General features: G+C 47.9%; 1 protein-coding gene across 1 annotated transcript in view; it reads right to left on the bottom strand.

The window, feature by feature from the left end:
• The window catches only part of kncn (kinocilin), a gene marked incomplete at both ends in the record, with an annotated part of 8643 nt that extends 1148 nt beyond the window's left edge, over window positions 1–7495 (bottom strand). Inside the window, 4 exons of the mRNA XM_080010611.1 lie at window positions 4376–4469; window positions 5478–5549; window positions 5737–5805; window positions 7348–7495. Of these exons, the coding sequence (XP_079866737.1) occupies window positions 4376–4469; window positions 5478–5549; window positions 5737–5805; window positions 7348–7495 (383 nt within the window). The remainder of the gene's footprint in view (window positions 1–4375; window positions 4470–5477; window positions 5550–5736; window positions 5806–7347) is intronic.
• Between the last annotated feature and the right edge of the window lie 7505 nt (window positions 7496–15000).

Raw genomic sequence — 15000 nt, 5'->3', positions numbered from 1 at the left:
GTATACATCCATCAAAATGAAGATTATTCTGTTTTCTTGTCACTGATTAAAGCTTTGTTTTTGTTTTACCATATTATTTTATATTGTGACAACAGCTAATTATAAAACCTTGAGAACTCATGCAAAAAACCTGTGAAGACGGTATTGTGTGAAGACTTGCAAGTCTACCTGTGCAAGACAAGCTACAGTGCCAAGACTGTTGTGTAAGTGTATTTACTGCTTTGTATCTATTATCTAGTATTGTACTGTTGCAACTTAGGACTGCTGGTTTCACTCTGAACCCATCACTGTTAATTGCTTAGCCATCAACAGAGGGTGTGACTTCTAGACACTCCCCAAAATCGGTACGTCCTTGTCTTTGTGTGGACGTGCGTCCGGCCGGCTACAATCAGTCCGAGCACGAGAACAGCCGTCTTCAATCTGCGGCCATGCTACATTCAAGGGGCTGTTACTAAAGCGTCAGCCCCGCGTGCGGCCGTTCTCGTGTGAAGACGTTATTGTGTAAAGACTTGAAGTCTACCTGTGCAAGTGCACCGAAGTGAGGGCACCGATCAAGGCAAACCTGTCTTGTGTTTGTCACCTCATACACAATGTGCAACTACCACATTTCTGTAATTTCAAGGTCACACAGAAAGCCTCGTTATAACAAACGCCGATGCAATCTGGGTAACCTCAGGTCTCTGCAGCAAACATCTGCAAAGACCTCCTTCTCTGTTGGCTTGTGGAACTGTCGATCTGCAGTTAACAAGGCCGACTTTATTTCTGGTTATGCCAACCACCTCTCCTTGGAGATCCTTGCTCTCACTGAGACGTGGATTAAACCTGAAAATAGTGCAACCCCGGCTGTGCTTTCCACAAGCTACTCATTCTCCCACACCTCCCGACCATCTGGCCGTGGTGGTGGACTGGCCTGCTAATCTCCAACACTTGGAAATTTAATCCGCTGCTGCCTTTAAACAACTTTGTCTCCTTTGAATATCATGCCATCTTGGTGACTGCTCCGGTAAAAGCTTATGTGGTCGTCATCTACCGTCCACCAGGACAACTAGGTGACTTCCTACATGAGCTTGACACCCTGCTGTCATCAATTCCTGAGCATGAGTGTCCCATGCTCGTCCTCGGTGACATGAACATCCACTTGGACAGTGCATGCTCGGTTGACTTCCTGTCTTTGGTTGGCTCATTCGACCTAAGACAGGTCGCGACTCCACCGACTCACGAGGCTGGCAAAGAGCTTGATCTCATTCTTGCTCGGAGCTGCACCACAGACAACCTAAGGGTCACCCCCCTCCATCTCTCAGACCACTTATTCATCCGCTTCAATGTTCAGCTTCCAGAACAACCCCCTACCTCCCCACCCATGGTTTCCATTCGCTGCAATCTCCCCAACCTGTCTCCCACCCACTTCTCCTCTGTGCTCTCCTCCTCTCTTCCGCCTCACGGCACTTTCTACTCTCTACAGGTTAATGATGCCACAGATTCTCTCTGCTCTATCTTGAGCTCATGTCTCGAGAGCCTGTGTCCATTATCCACCAGACCTGCTCGATCAACCCAGTCATGGCACAGTGGCGCAGTGAATTGCACTGCTGCCTCAAAGCAAGAAGGTCCTGGATTCGATTCCCGCCTGGGGTGCTTTTGGCACCGTGCTCCGGGCGGGTTGTGTCCCAAATAGGAGCCTTTCTGTGTGGCGTTTGCATGTTCTCCCGTGCACATATGGGGTTTCCTCCACCTAACGTCAGTAAGGACCCCCACCAAAAACATGCACACATCATCGTTTGACCAGGGATGGACACTCGTCACCAGGTCCCGGGCGCATCGACGAATGCTGCCCACTGCTCCTGACTGCGCCCCCGGAGGAAGGACAAGCCAGGATGGGTTAAATGCAGAGGCCTCATTTCACCGGCCACCATCCAAAGCATGTGCATGTGTGTGTGTGTGCATGTGTTGTAGTGTGGTGTGTTGCGTGATAATTAAAGATTCTTCTCCTTCTTCTTCTTTAGTCGCACCCGTGGCTGAGTGACACCCTCCGGACATTGCACACTGACCTCAGAGCAGCAGGGAATGGCACAAATCCGAAGCGACCGAAGATCTTGCAAGCTACCAGACACTGCTGTCCTCCTTCTCTTCCAGCATCACTGCTGCTAAGAAGGCTTTCTTCAACGACAGGATCAACGGTGCCACGGACACACATAACTTATTCTCCACCTTTAAGTCTCTGCTCTACCCTCCACCACCTCCTCCAGCTACCAACCTCACTGCTGATAGCTTTGCCTCCTTTTTTACTGACAAAGTGGCAGCTATCAGCAGCCAATTCTCCAAACAACTAACTCACAACCTGTCTACTCCGGCTCAAGGCTCATTGTTCCCTGGTTTTTCCCCTCTCGCTGAGAGTGAGGTATCTAAACTACTAACATGTAGCCGTCCTACTACCTGTCCGCTAGATCCGATCCCATCTAACATCCTTCAAGCCATATCACCGACTGTCACCCCGGCAATCACACATTTGATTAATTCTTCCCTCACTTCTGGCACATTCCCCTCTGCTTTCAAAGTGGCTAGGGTAGCACCACTGCTCAAACAACCTTCACTCGATCCCAATCGAGTGGAAAACTATTGGCCGGTCTCACTCCTCCCATTTCTTTCCAAAACCATTGAGAGGGCGGTCTCTAGACAAGTTACAGAATTCCTGTCAAGAAACAACCTTCTTGATCCACTTCAATCTGGCTTCGAAAGCGGACACTCCACTGAAACAGACCTGTTGTCTGAGATGGAGGCCTTAAAAACTGCTAGAGCTGCTGCCCAATCTTCGGTTCTCATTCTGCCAGACTTATCAGCTGCTTTTGACACTGTCAATCGCAGCATACTCCTGTCCATACTCTCAAGTATGGGCATCTCTGGCAGTGCACTTTCCTGGTTTGAATCTTACCTCACTGGGCGTTCGTTCAGTGTGACATGGCAAGGCAAGTTGTCTGTGCCTCACCACCTCACCACAGGGGTGCCCCAAGGCTCTGTGCTGGGACCTCTCCTCTTTGCCATATACACCACCTCACTGAGCCCGATCATCCGCTCGCATGGTTTTTCACATCACTGCTATGTGGATGATACTCAACTCTATCTATCTTTCCTGCCTGATGACCCCACTGTCTCGACGCTGATCTCGGATTGCCTCGCTGACATATCCACGTGGTTGAAGGATTACCATCTTCAACTAAACCTGGTGAAAACGGAACTGTTGGTCTTCCGGGCCAAACAAGGTATTTATCACAACATTAATATCAAATTTGACTCTGTATCTCTTGCTCCTACCAAGGCTGCAAGGAATCTAAGTGTCATTATCGATGACCAATTGACATTCTCAGACCCTGTTTCCGCCGCCTCTCGGTCGTGCCGCTTCGCACTATTCAACATCCGAAAAGTCAGGCCGTACCTGACCCAATATGCCACTCAACTGCTGGTACAAACCTTGGTGATTTCTCGCCTCAACTACTGCAACACTCTCTTAACAGGCTTGCCCGCTTGTGCGGTGAAGCCACTGCAGATGATACAGAATGCGGCGGTGCGACTGGTGCTCAACCAGCCAAAGAGGGCACACGTTATATATAGGGCACACACCCCGCTGCTTACCGAGCTCCACTGGTTACCTGTAGCTGCTCGCATCAAGTTCAAGTCTCTGATGCTTGCCTACAGAGTGATTGCTGGGAATGCTCCCACTTACTTAAATGCTCTTGTAAGAGCATGTTACCTGCGTTCGTACATGCTGCGTTCGTCAAATGAGCGTCGCCTGCACAACCATGGCAATCCAGGCTATTCTCATTTGTAGTTCCACGTTGGTGAAACGAGCTGCCAAAAACCATCAGAGCAGGGGCCTCCCTCTCTGTCTTTAAGAAGCACTTGAAGACCCAGCTGTTCAGAGAGAGGTTTTGGTCTGCGCTCGTTGATAACGCTCCTTGGAAATTGAAAATGAACTGAGAGATTCCAGACTAATACGCATTTGTGTATTGGTCTGGCGATGCCAGGCTAATGAATCACGGTAATGACTCATAAACGGTAAGTCTGTAGAAGCTAAGAGAGCCCACATACCCAAACAGGAGGCGGTTAAATTAATTCCAGTGCTTTGTATCCAGGGCACTACACCCTCATGAGTATCACAAATAAAAACAGCTTGACGCTCCTCGTCTTAAAATTAGGGCCATCAACAACCGTTGCCATAGTGAGGGGAACAAAAAGGCTAAAGAACTTGTATCTCTCCTCACTATCAACCTTGCTTGCATGTGTGTGTGTGTGTGTGCGTGCGTGCGTGCGTGTGTGCATGTGCGTGCGTGCGTGTGTATGTGTGTGTATGTGTGTGTGTGCGTGCCCACGTTGAGCCACATACCCTTCTTCTGGGTTTCCCTCGCTGGCTGGACCACCCTCTACAAAGGTTCCCATTCGGCTTTTGGAACGTTCCGGGTTCAGCTGGCTCTGGGTCCCTGTTGTTGTTGGGGGAGGTTAGAAGAAGGTCAAGAATCCTTGAACCTTGAAGTCAGGGAAGTTAGCAGAGGACAACGTGCTCCACCAGCGTTGACAGTGCTATGAAGTACGAAGTATGCTTCGTAAACAGACTAGAAAGCTGTTCTGTGGCCTTAACATAGATCGATCCACGGTTTTAAGATTCTACGGAATCTTGGTTCTCATGCCAGGAATCGACTACACAATATTCTTGCCTTTCACGATCGTCACCCTGTCAGATTACGCCACAATTTCTTTTGCCGTATCTCGTACACGACAAGTATGACCCCGGTCAATCATCGTTTACCCTGATGCCTTACTTCCCTCCATTTCTGCAATTTTAGTTGTTTAATTTCCTGTTAATGTTATGCATTGTTACACTCTTAGTGTTTCAGGAGCCTTTTCTTGCCGTTTTGGGTGAACTTGTGAAGTCACTCCCTGTGTTCCCCTAGACTTTTAATAAAGGAAATTTGTCTGCAACGGGGGAAATCCGGCTGAATTTGTGTCATCTCATCCACCATTAAAGGCGTTCTAATCAGCTGTCTGTTCTGTGTTGGCTGTAGTCTGTTAAATGCTAAGAAGTTAAGTATGCATCAAAAATCAGTTGAGAAATTTTTTTTTTCTCTTAACAGCACACTGCATGACTTCCTTTCGCAGATGCTTTTGTCCAAGGAGACTTGTCATTAGTTGTACCAACTGAGCGTCACAGCTTTCCTCAGCAAAGTCTCCAATAAGAACCAGTAACATCAGTGAAATTATAATTTTTGTGTTTTTTTTAATATATATATTTTTTAAGGGTTAGGGTGATATTAAGGCTATGGAGGTTAGGCTCCTCACCAGGTGAAGAGGTCAGTGCACTGTAGGGTCAAGGTGTTAACCTCGAGGTGGGTCTCAAATGGATGGCGGGTTCGGCCATCCTGACTCCCCCCGCCCCCCCAAGCGCAGTCTTTCTTTTAGTTTGTGTATCTACCGCGTTATGTGATACTCACCTTCTCGTTTGAGCACCTCCGCCTGTTGTTCGGGGGTAGGATTGGCGGGCATCGGGTGAACCCTAAAGTTTCCTGGGTATAGAGTGGAAGCAAAGACAGAAAACCGGCTCTCAAAGACACCGCGTCGACATGAATGTGATACACACTGTAACTTTTATTTATTTTTTTTGCAATACTTCAAAATCAGCCTCCAAGAAGTAGGTTACAAGTTGAAAAAAAAACCAAAACTCTTAATCAATGGGAGGTCAAAGTGATTTACCCAGGGTCGGCAGAACGTGATTTATGTTGAGCCAGGCTTTTATGAAGGGGTAGATGGATATGAGCAGACCTGGGAAGCACAAAGAGGGGTTAGTTTTCTGCTTTAAGAGGCCTGGGCGTAAAGGCTTCTCGTCCCCTTTTCGTCAACCAAACTCACATCCAGTAATATTGGGGCAGTCTGAGTAGCCGCTGTCCCCATCTTTCAAGTACAAAGGATAGATAATCAACCACATTTATAGTTTGTCCCAGATATGACCCATAATAGACTCTGGAGAGCACGATGAACAGCTCTACCGTCCCCTTTGTATAGGTGGAGGAAGCAGCTGTGCGCAATGACAATGCACAACACATTTTAATAAACCGATGCTAAATTTCCCCGGGGTGCCTTTCAAAACAGATACAACGTTCATCTCTCTACTCGTGCGCATTCTACCTTATAGCCTAACCTGGTTAATGAGTATTTAGTGTTTTTAATATTCTTTTTGGACCGGCCACTGATTCTTATGACCCACTAACACCCACGACAGATTTTTCCTTTGTGTAATTCAGGCTTTTTTTTTTTTTTTTTTTTTTTTTTTTTTGCGCCCCCCCCAGTCCCCAAAATGGCAAGTCGAAAAATCCAGACACAAGTTGATTCACGGACAGACACTGCAAACAAGTGTATTCCATCCACTTTAGCTGTTGAAAGTCCTGACATTTAGACAGAGGAAATTGCATTTGCATTGTTTTCATTCATTGGACGGAGCTATGCGCCACGATCCGTGCTGAGGGGTCTGAGTGTGGATTTCCCCTCCAATTCGGCACAGTTATTGATTCCCACTCAGAGCCAAAAGAGCCGGCATTAAACACTCTCGGGTCCCGAGGGCGGCTGTGACGCATGTCCGTGCCTTAAAATGTCGCTAAACTACAGACGGAGTGGAAATGATCTTGTCGAGAACACGCTGTTCACGTAGCCATTAGTCAGATTTCGTGCCGAAGCACCCCGCGGAACACACGACCAGATGCTGCCTCGCTGAACGGAAAGACGCGGTGTCCACCGGCGCGCACACGGTGCGATCAGAACCGCCAACGTTGAACCTTAAAGAGGCAGTCAAACAGTGGAGAGTGTACGGTACAACACATTCATGGGGTTTCTTTATTTGCAAATCAAATAAAACACTTACACTCAAATAATTCACTTCAAGGACTTCTGACGATTGTTCCCCTTTTGCAACGCTTCGCTCTGCAGGCTGTCGGCCGGCTTCAGTTACAGAGCCGGATCAAATGATCACGGCTTGTGATCTGATCGGGCCTGTCCCTTTTGCTTTCACCAAGTCTTTGCTTGTCGGCCTCTTAAACATGGATCCGCTGAGCTGAATTGGGCAACTCGTTCAAGGCCAGAACGTACAGTGCACCGGTCTGCGTTATATAGATTAGTACGCGAGAGAATCAGTCAGGGGGTCACATGGGGTGGAACAAATGGGAGAACACATTCTGTTGAGAGAAGTCACGCAAGGAGCGAGGTCAAAGAACATCATCCGCACACCCTGAACTAAAACACCTCTACGCTTTATGTCAACCGGTCAAGACGGGTTGAGTCGCTCCCGCAAACTGGGCCACACCGGTCACTCACCGAGGCCCCCCGCTCCCAGGAAGATCCCCCCCACCGCGTCGGCGTCACACTCCCTGGACACCCCGATGAGGACGCAGCCCGCCACGATGCTGAGCAGGGCCGAGCCCACCCGCAGGCCGTGGTACTCCCCGACGCTGACCGGATTCATTCGAGTCGGGCGGAGGCTCCTCCACCTGCAGCGCTCGCGTCCCAGGTGCACTCACACTCGCGCTCCCACGCCCACAGACGCCACCCCCACCCCAACCCCGCCCCCCGGGCAATGACAGACGGGCACGCTACTTCCACTTTTTTTTTAAGGGGGCCCTCTGTCGCTGTGGGTGTGAGTGACACTCCTTGGCCCCTCTCTTCTGCCACTCTCACTGACACGAACGCTTTCTCCGCCATTCTCCGCTCTCTGCCGCTCGACACTTCTCATGCATCTTTAAAGACGCCGCTCCGGTTTCCGTTTGCCGCAGAAGATTAAAGAGCTGGCGGTGCGGCCTCTCTCCGCCTCGTGACAGCGACACGTGCGATACAAATCTGATTGGCGTGAGGACCCGCTCTCTCGTTGCCGCGTGGGCCCGCGAGCGTTAAGGAAAAACCCCACACGGCCGCCGTACGCTATCGAGCGGAAAGATCGCGGCAATTGTCCATCACTGGCCCTCCTATGGAATGCCTTAATGATCTCACTGAGGCGGTGCGGACCGGTGGCGGGAGCACAGGGGGAGGCGAGCAAGAGAGAGAGAGAGAGAGAGAGAGAGAGAGAGAGAGAGAGAGAGAGAGAGAGAGAGAGAGAGAGAGAGAGAGAGAGAGAGAGAGAGAGAGAGAGAGAGATTTATGCCGTTTTTGATTCTGCTTTTATTTAAAAACATCTGTTCCTTATCCAGACATCGATAATTTGATGACAGTCCTGTACAGACTGTCTAATACTTTTTTACCTAAAATTTATACCTGTCTCATTTACCCAACGATGACAACCTGGCCTATTGAACACCTAAAATTTTGTATTCTTGTACCCTAAATGTTTTACCAAAACATTTACCTATGACAGTAATTTGATAGTCAATATGCACAGTTCTGTTAAAAAGGTTTGTGCTTACCTTGTTGTTATGAGGCGTCTCTCGGTGTCTGGACAGATCTGGATGTTGTTAAGGGAACTTCCAATATCCCCGTATCTTTCTTTTGTAATTATTAGTCATGTCACAGAACCCTGATTACGAGGGAACCAAAATACAACAAAATTAGAGACAAATCACAGAAAGACACAGGTCAGTACAGAGTACAGACGTTTCTCTTCAGAGACAACTAGGTACGCAGGGATGTGTTGATGTCTTCACCAGGTTTGAGACAGCTGTTCACTATAAGGACTGCTCCCTAGAGAGAGACTTTTTGACTTTTAAGGTTCCTTTATTTTACAGTAAGTCATGTCACAGAACCCTGATTACGAGGGAACCAAAATACAACAAAATTAGAGACAAATCACAGGAAGACACTGGTCAGTACAGAGTATAGACGTTTCTCTTCTGAGAGAGAGAGAGAGAGAGAGAGAGAGAGAGAGAGAGAGAGAGAGAGAGAGAGAGAGACAGAGAGAGAGAGAGTCTGTGTGAGGGGGGCGCCGGAAAGTATGTACGCACTACTTGTGTCATTTGTCTGTGTGAAGGGAATGTGTAATGAAAGGTTCACAGAGCTCTCTGCGGTGGGGGCTCGAGGCCATCGACAGAGGCCTTGCAGTTGCCATAGGAATAGCATATCCATGGCAACAGAGGAGGGAGAAAGAGGGTAAGAAGGATTAACACCGATGAACAGAGTAGCAAATGAAGTTAGTGGGTCGGGGAGAAACACTTTCCATTTAGGTCGTAAACTTTGAATGTTAACAGCCCCTCGTAATAACCCGAAAAAGGCATTAGTGTGTGTGTGTGTGTGTGTGTGTGTGTGTGTGTGTGCCTGCGCGTGTGTGTGTGTGTGTGTGTGTGCGCGTGCGCGCGCGGCAGGTGTTACAGATCGGAGATGGACACCACCTGACGCGGAGTCGGGCAGCAGAGACAATCCCTTCAAGTTTATCCAACTCAAAGGCTTTACGGGTTAAACGCCTTTCACACCCGAAATCAAGATTCTCCATATGCTTTGTAGGGAGGAAATAAAGAGGGTTAAGATGGAGGCACATTAAAGTGCAGTGGGGTGTCGGGGCCCGTTTGTAAATGTAATGACAGCTAAATGAAGGGGGGCGGCCAAAAGGGGCCCACGTGGCCCTTCTTGGCAGGAGGGAAATTGAGTTAACGTGATGAGAAACACCGTGATCACCCGCTCAACCTGCTATCATATGCCAGTAATGATGGATATAAAAGAGGCCTTCGATGTGGGAAGGGTCCGGGCGCCTTAATAGCTTTGTTTGTCGTCGTTTAATGAACGAGCGTTTTTAATGATCTGGCTGGAAATTAACTTATTTTTCCCTTTTTCTTTTAGATCACTAGCGTTGTGTTGATTTTATTTATTTTGATATATTTATATAGATATAGCTCTGTGTATATATATATATATATATATATATATATATATATATAAAGATAGATGGATGGATGGATGGATAGATAGATAGATATGTATATTCTCTATATATATTTTTTTCTTGTTCATATATTGTTTTGTGTTTTCGATTTTTTTATTTTATTTTTTTGTCGCAGTCTTCGGAGTTTGCCCTGTGACATCATCGCGCCGTATTCGCCGGCCTGCGTGTGCGCGACAAAGTGACGAATAAAGATCTTTAATCGTGAATGTCTCTTTAAACTCAGGAGGTGCGTGCACTCGTCCACTGCATGGGTGTGAGTAAAGCCACTCCCTCTAATCAGTAAACCCTTTGTAAAATTTTCTGGGCGTGTCTTTCTTTCACTGAACAGGGATAAATGCCCTTCACTGCAAACTGAACTTTGAGACAGCTAGAGTGCTGAGGTTGCTGTGTAGTGTATTACTGCTCTGTTTATGTTATCTAGTATTGTAGTATTGCAACTTAGGACTACTGGTTTGACTCTGCACATTTCACTGCTATTTACTGATCTGCCAACAAGGTTGTGTTTCCAGACACACCCCCTATTCAGGTAAGTCCTCTCTTATGTGGGCGTGCTTTTAGCCAGGTGCAAGTCCGAATCACGTGAGCAGCTGTATTCTATCACCTATTTATGGTCCTGCCCTTGAAGCGCTAGCTTCAAGCGTTGGCCCATTTGTAGTCGCTCTCGTGTAAAGACGCACGTCGACCTCTGCACGTACACCGAACAAGGCAAACCTGCCTTCTTTTTCTCACTCCATACAAAATGTGCTACTACCACATCTCTACAACTTCAAGGTCACCCAGAAAGTCTCGTTATACCATACGCCGATGCAATCTGGGTAACCTCAGGTCTCTGCAGCAAACATTTACTGCAAAGACCTCCTTCTCTGTTGGCTTGTGGAATAGTCGATCTGCAGTTAACAAGGCAGACTTTATTTCTGGTTATGCCAACCACCTCTCCTTGGAGCTCCTTGCTCTCACTGAGACGTGGATTAAGCCGGAAGATAGCGCAACCCCGGCTGCACTCTCCACAAACTACACATTCTCCCACACATCCAGACCATCTGGCCGTGGTGGTGGACTGGCCTGCTAATTTCCAACACTTGGAAATTTGATCCGCTGCTGCCTTTAAACAACTTTGTCTCCTTTGAATATCATGCCATCTTGGTGACTGCTCCGGTAAAAGCCTATGTGGTCGTCATCTACCGTCCACCAGGACGACTAGGTGACTTCCTACATGAGCTTGGCACCCTGCTGTCATCAATTCCTGAGCATGAGTGTCCCACGTTCGTCCTCGGAGACATGAACATCCACTTGGACAGTGCGAGCTCGGCTGACTTCCTGTCTTTGGTTCGCTCATTCGACCTAAGACAGGTCCCGACTCCACCGACTCACAAGGCTGGCAAAAAGCTCGATCTCATTCTTGCTCGAGGCTGCACCACGGACAACCTAAGGGTCACCCCTCTTCATCTCTCAGACACTTCTTCATCCACTTCAATGTCCAGCTACCAAAACAACCCCCTACCTCCCCACCCATGGTTACTATCCGCCGCAATCTCTGCAACCTGTCTCCCACCCACTTCTCTTCTGTGCTCTCCTCTTCTTTTCCGCCTCACGGCACTTTCTCCTCCCTGCAGGTTAATGATGCCACTGATTCTCTCTGCTCCACCTTGAGCTCATGTCTGGATAGCCTGTGTCCACTATCCACCAGACCTGCTCGATCAACCCAGTCGCACCCTTGGCTGACTGACCAGACACCCTCCGGACAACGCACACTGACCTCAGAGCAGCCGAGAGGAAATGGCACAAATCCATAACAACTGAAAATTTTGCAAGCTACCAGACACTGCTGTCCTCCTTCTCTTCCAGCATCACTACTGCAAAGAAGGCCTTTTTCAACGATAGGATCAACGGTGCCACAGACACACGTAAGTTATTCTCCACCTTCAAGTCTCTGCTTTACCCTCCACCACCTCCCCCAGCTACTAACCTCACTGCTGACTGCCTTGCCTCCTTTTTTACTAACAAAGTGGCAGCCATCAGCAGCCAATTCACTAAACAACTAACTCACAACCTGTCTTCTCCAGCCCTAGGCTCATCGCTCCCTGGTTTTACCCCCCTCGCTGAGAGTGAGGTATCTAAACTACTAACATGTAGCCGTCCTACTACCTGTTCGCTAGATCCGATCCCATCTAACCTCCTTCAAGCCATATCACCGACTGTCACCCCAGCAATCACACATATGATTAATTCTTCCCTAACTTCCGGCACTTTCCCCTCTGCTTTCAAAGTGGCTAGGGTCGCACCACTGCTCAAAAAACCCTCACTCGATCCCACCCAAGCAGAAAACTATCGGCCGGTCTCACTCCTCCCATTCCTTTCCAAAACCATAGAGAGGGCGGTCTCTAGACAGGTTACAGAATACCTGTCAAGAAACAACCTTCTCGATACACTTCAATCTGGCTTCAAAAGTGGTCACTCCACCGAAACAGCCCTGTTGTCTGTGATGGAGGGCTTAAAAACTGCTAGAGCTGCTGCCAAATCTTTGGTTCTCATTCTGCTAGACTTATCAGCTGCTTTTGACACTGTCAATCACAGCATTCACCTGTCTATACTCTCAAGTATGGGCATCTCTGGCAGTGCACTTTCCTGGTTCGAATCTTACCTTACTGGGCGCTCGTCCAGTGTGACATGGCAAGGCCAGCTGTCTGTGCCTCACAATCTCACCACAGGGGTGCCCCAAGGCTCGGTGCTGGGACCTCTCGTCTTTGCCCTATACACCACCTCACTGGGCCCGATCATCCGCTCGCATGGCTTTTCATATCACTGCTATGTGGATGATACTCAACTCTATCTGTCCTTCCTGCCTGACGACCCCACTGTCTCGACGCGGATCTCGGATTGTCTCGCTGACATATCCACATGGATGAAGGATTACCATCTTCAACTAAACCTGGCGAAAACGGAACTGCTGGTCTTCCCGGCCAAACAAGGTATTTATCACAACATTGATATTAAAATTGACTCTCTATCTCTTGTTCCTACCAAGGCTGCAAGGAATCTAGGTGTCATTATCGATGACCAACTGACATTCTCGGACCATGTTGCCGCCGTCTCCCGGTCGTGCCGCTTCGCACGATTCAACATCCGAAAAGTCAGGCCGTACCTGACCCAATATGCCACTCAACTGCTGGTACAAACCTTGGCTCTTGTAAAAGCACATGTTACCCCCCCGGATGCTGCGCTCATCAAATGAGCGTCGCCTGGCTCTGCTGGCCGTACAACCACGGCAACCCAGGCTATTCTCATTTGTAGTTCCACGTTGGTGGAACGAGCTGCCAAAAATGACCAGAGCAGGGACCTCCCTCTCTGTCTTTAAGAAGCACTTGAAGACCCAGCTCTTCAGTGAGTACCTCCTCTCCTAACTTAAAATTACTTAGCACTATTTATTGTTACACTAATGTCTCTGTCGCAATGTAGCTTGAATGTTATTCTCCCTTGTGAGTCGCTTTGGATAAAAGCGTCTGCTAAATGACTATATGTGCTTTGCTTGGTGAGATGTTTTTTTGTTTCAACATAGCTCAAGTGCCTTTGTCGTGTTCAACACATATGTCGCTTTCGCACGGGGCAGAGTTAGATGATGTAATTCAGGGGGTCCCTTGGCGGTGCTCACAAAGTTTGCGATTGCGTCGACAGCAATGGCCGCCTCAGTTCACAAAAAATGAGCAGACATTGTTAAAACGAGCGCAGAACCAGCGCCATGGTTTGTTTTGTTTTTTTTGTCGTTTACGGGAAGTCTCGCGAAGTTGATGTGTTGCGCGATTCTGGAGGACGGGGGTGGAAAAAAAAAAAAGCAGGGTTGCGTTGGCCGGGAATCGAACCCGGGTCAACTGCTTGGAAGGCAGCTATGCTCACCACTATACCACCAACGCACATGTGCCAGGGCCACATGTGCGTGATAGACCCCTAATCTAACATTCGGAAATGATGGCTGTCGTCAAATCGTACTCCCGGGGGGCGTCGTGCTCCTGCATGTTGACTTTGTGTGGGGTGATGTGCTCTGTCTTAACCACGCATGACATCTTATACAACGCATCACGCCGCTGTGGCGTTCTGGCATCTTCTAGCCTTCCAGCTGCAATCATTTAAAATGCTGTGGGGGAGCGGGGGGGAAAACAAAAAAGGTGTTGGGGAGGAAAGGCTGTATGTGGTTATTACATTTCACTGCATATATGTATGAAAGTATGTATATGTATGTGACGAATAAAAATCTTGAATCTTGAATCTTGTGCGTGGAGGGTTGCAGCAGAGGTGTAAAAAAAAAAAAAAAAAAAAGAAAAGCGTGGCCAGTACGGGGATCGAACCCGCGACCTTGGCGTTATTAGCACCACGCTCTAACCAACTGAGCTAACCGGCCATGTTCCACAAGGCTAATATAAGCGGGAATGATCAGACACATCCGACGTACGGCTGTTACTACTTATTTTAAAGCGGTGTCCGATGAAGTGCGGACCTCGTGGCGCAACGGTAGCGCGTCTGACTCCAGATCAGAAGGTTGCGTGTTCAAATCACGTCGGGGTCAAGTTTTTTTTCTTCCCCTTTTCGCGTTTGACTTTACGCGACCTCGTATATGGAAGCCTATAGTGGACCAAATTAAAAACGAACACGTCAGCGGTGAAGTCTCTTAAACTTGAACGTCAAGTGCGGTTTTTCTATATTCACTTCAATATTGTCATAGAACGCCGATAGGAGTTTGTGAACATGTAGAATGAACTATTGCAGTTTTATTTTAGTTTTTATTTTCACCTCCACGCCCACAGGGGCAGGGGGGGGCCCTCGTCCTCCGGGGCTCTGCGAGAACTCTTTAGAATGGAGGACAAAATGTGCCATCGACATAATGAATTCATTCATTTAAAGGGAACTCAAGCTAATCATTTCTGTTTTCTAGACAAATGAATAAAACTGCTTTTATATTTACCAGTGAATAAAAACATCGAGGAATCATTAACTCTATTTCAATGAAATTAATCATTTTTGATAAGTGTAAAACAATTATTTAAATCGACAATTCCAACCGTCAATTCACGGAATAATTGACCAATAATGAATGAATAACATTGAATGAATAACAT

The sequence above is a fragment of the Zeus faber genome, assembly GCF_960531495.2.
Source record: "Zeus faber genome assembly, chromosome: 12".
Lineage (NCBI taxonomy): Eukaryota > Metazoa > Chordata > Actinopteri > Zeiformes > Zeidae > Zeus > Zeus faber.
This window is presented reverse-complemented; position numbering and strand designations above follow the sequence as displayed.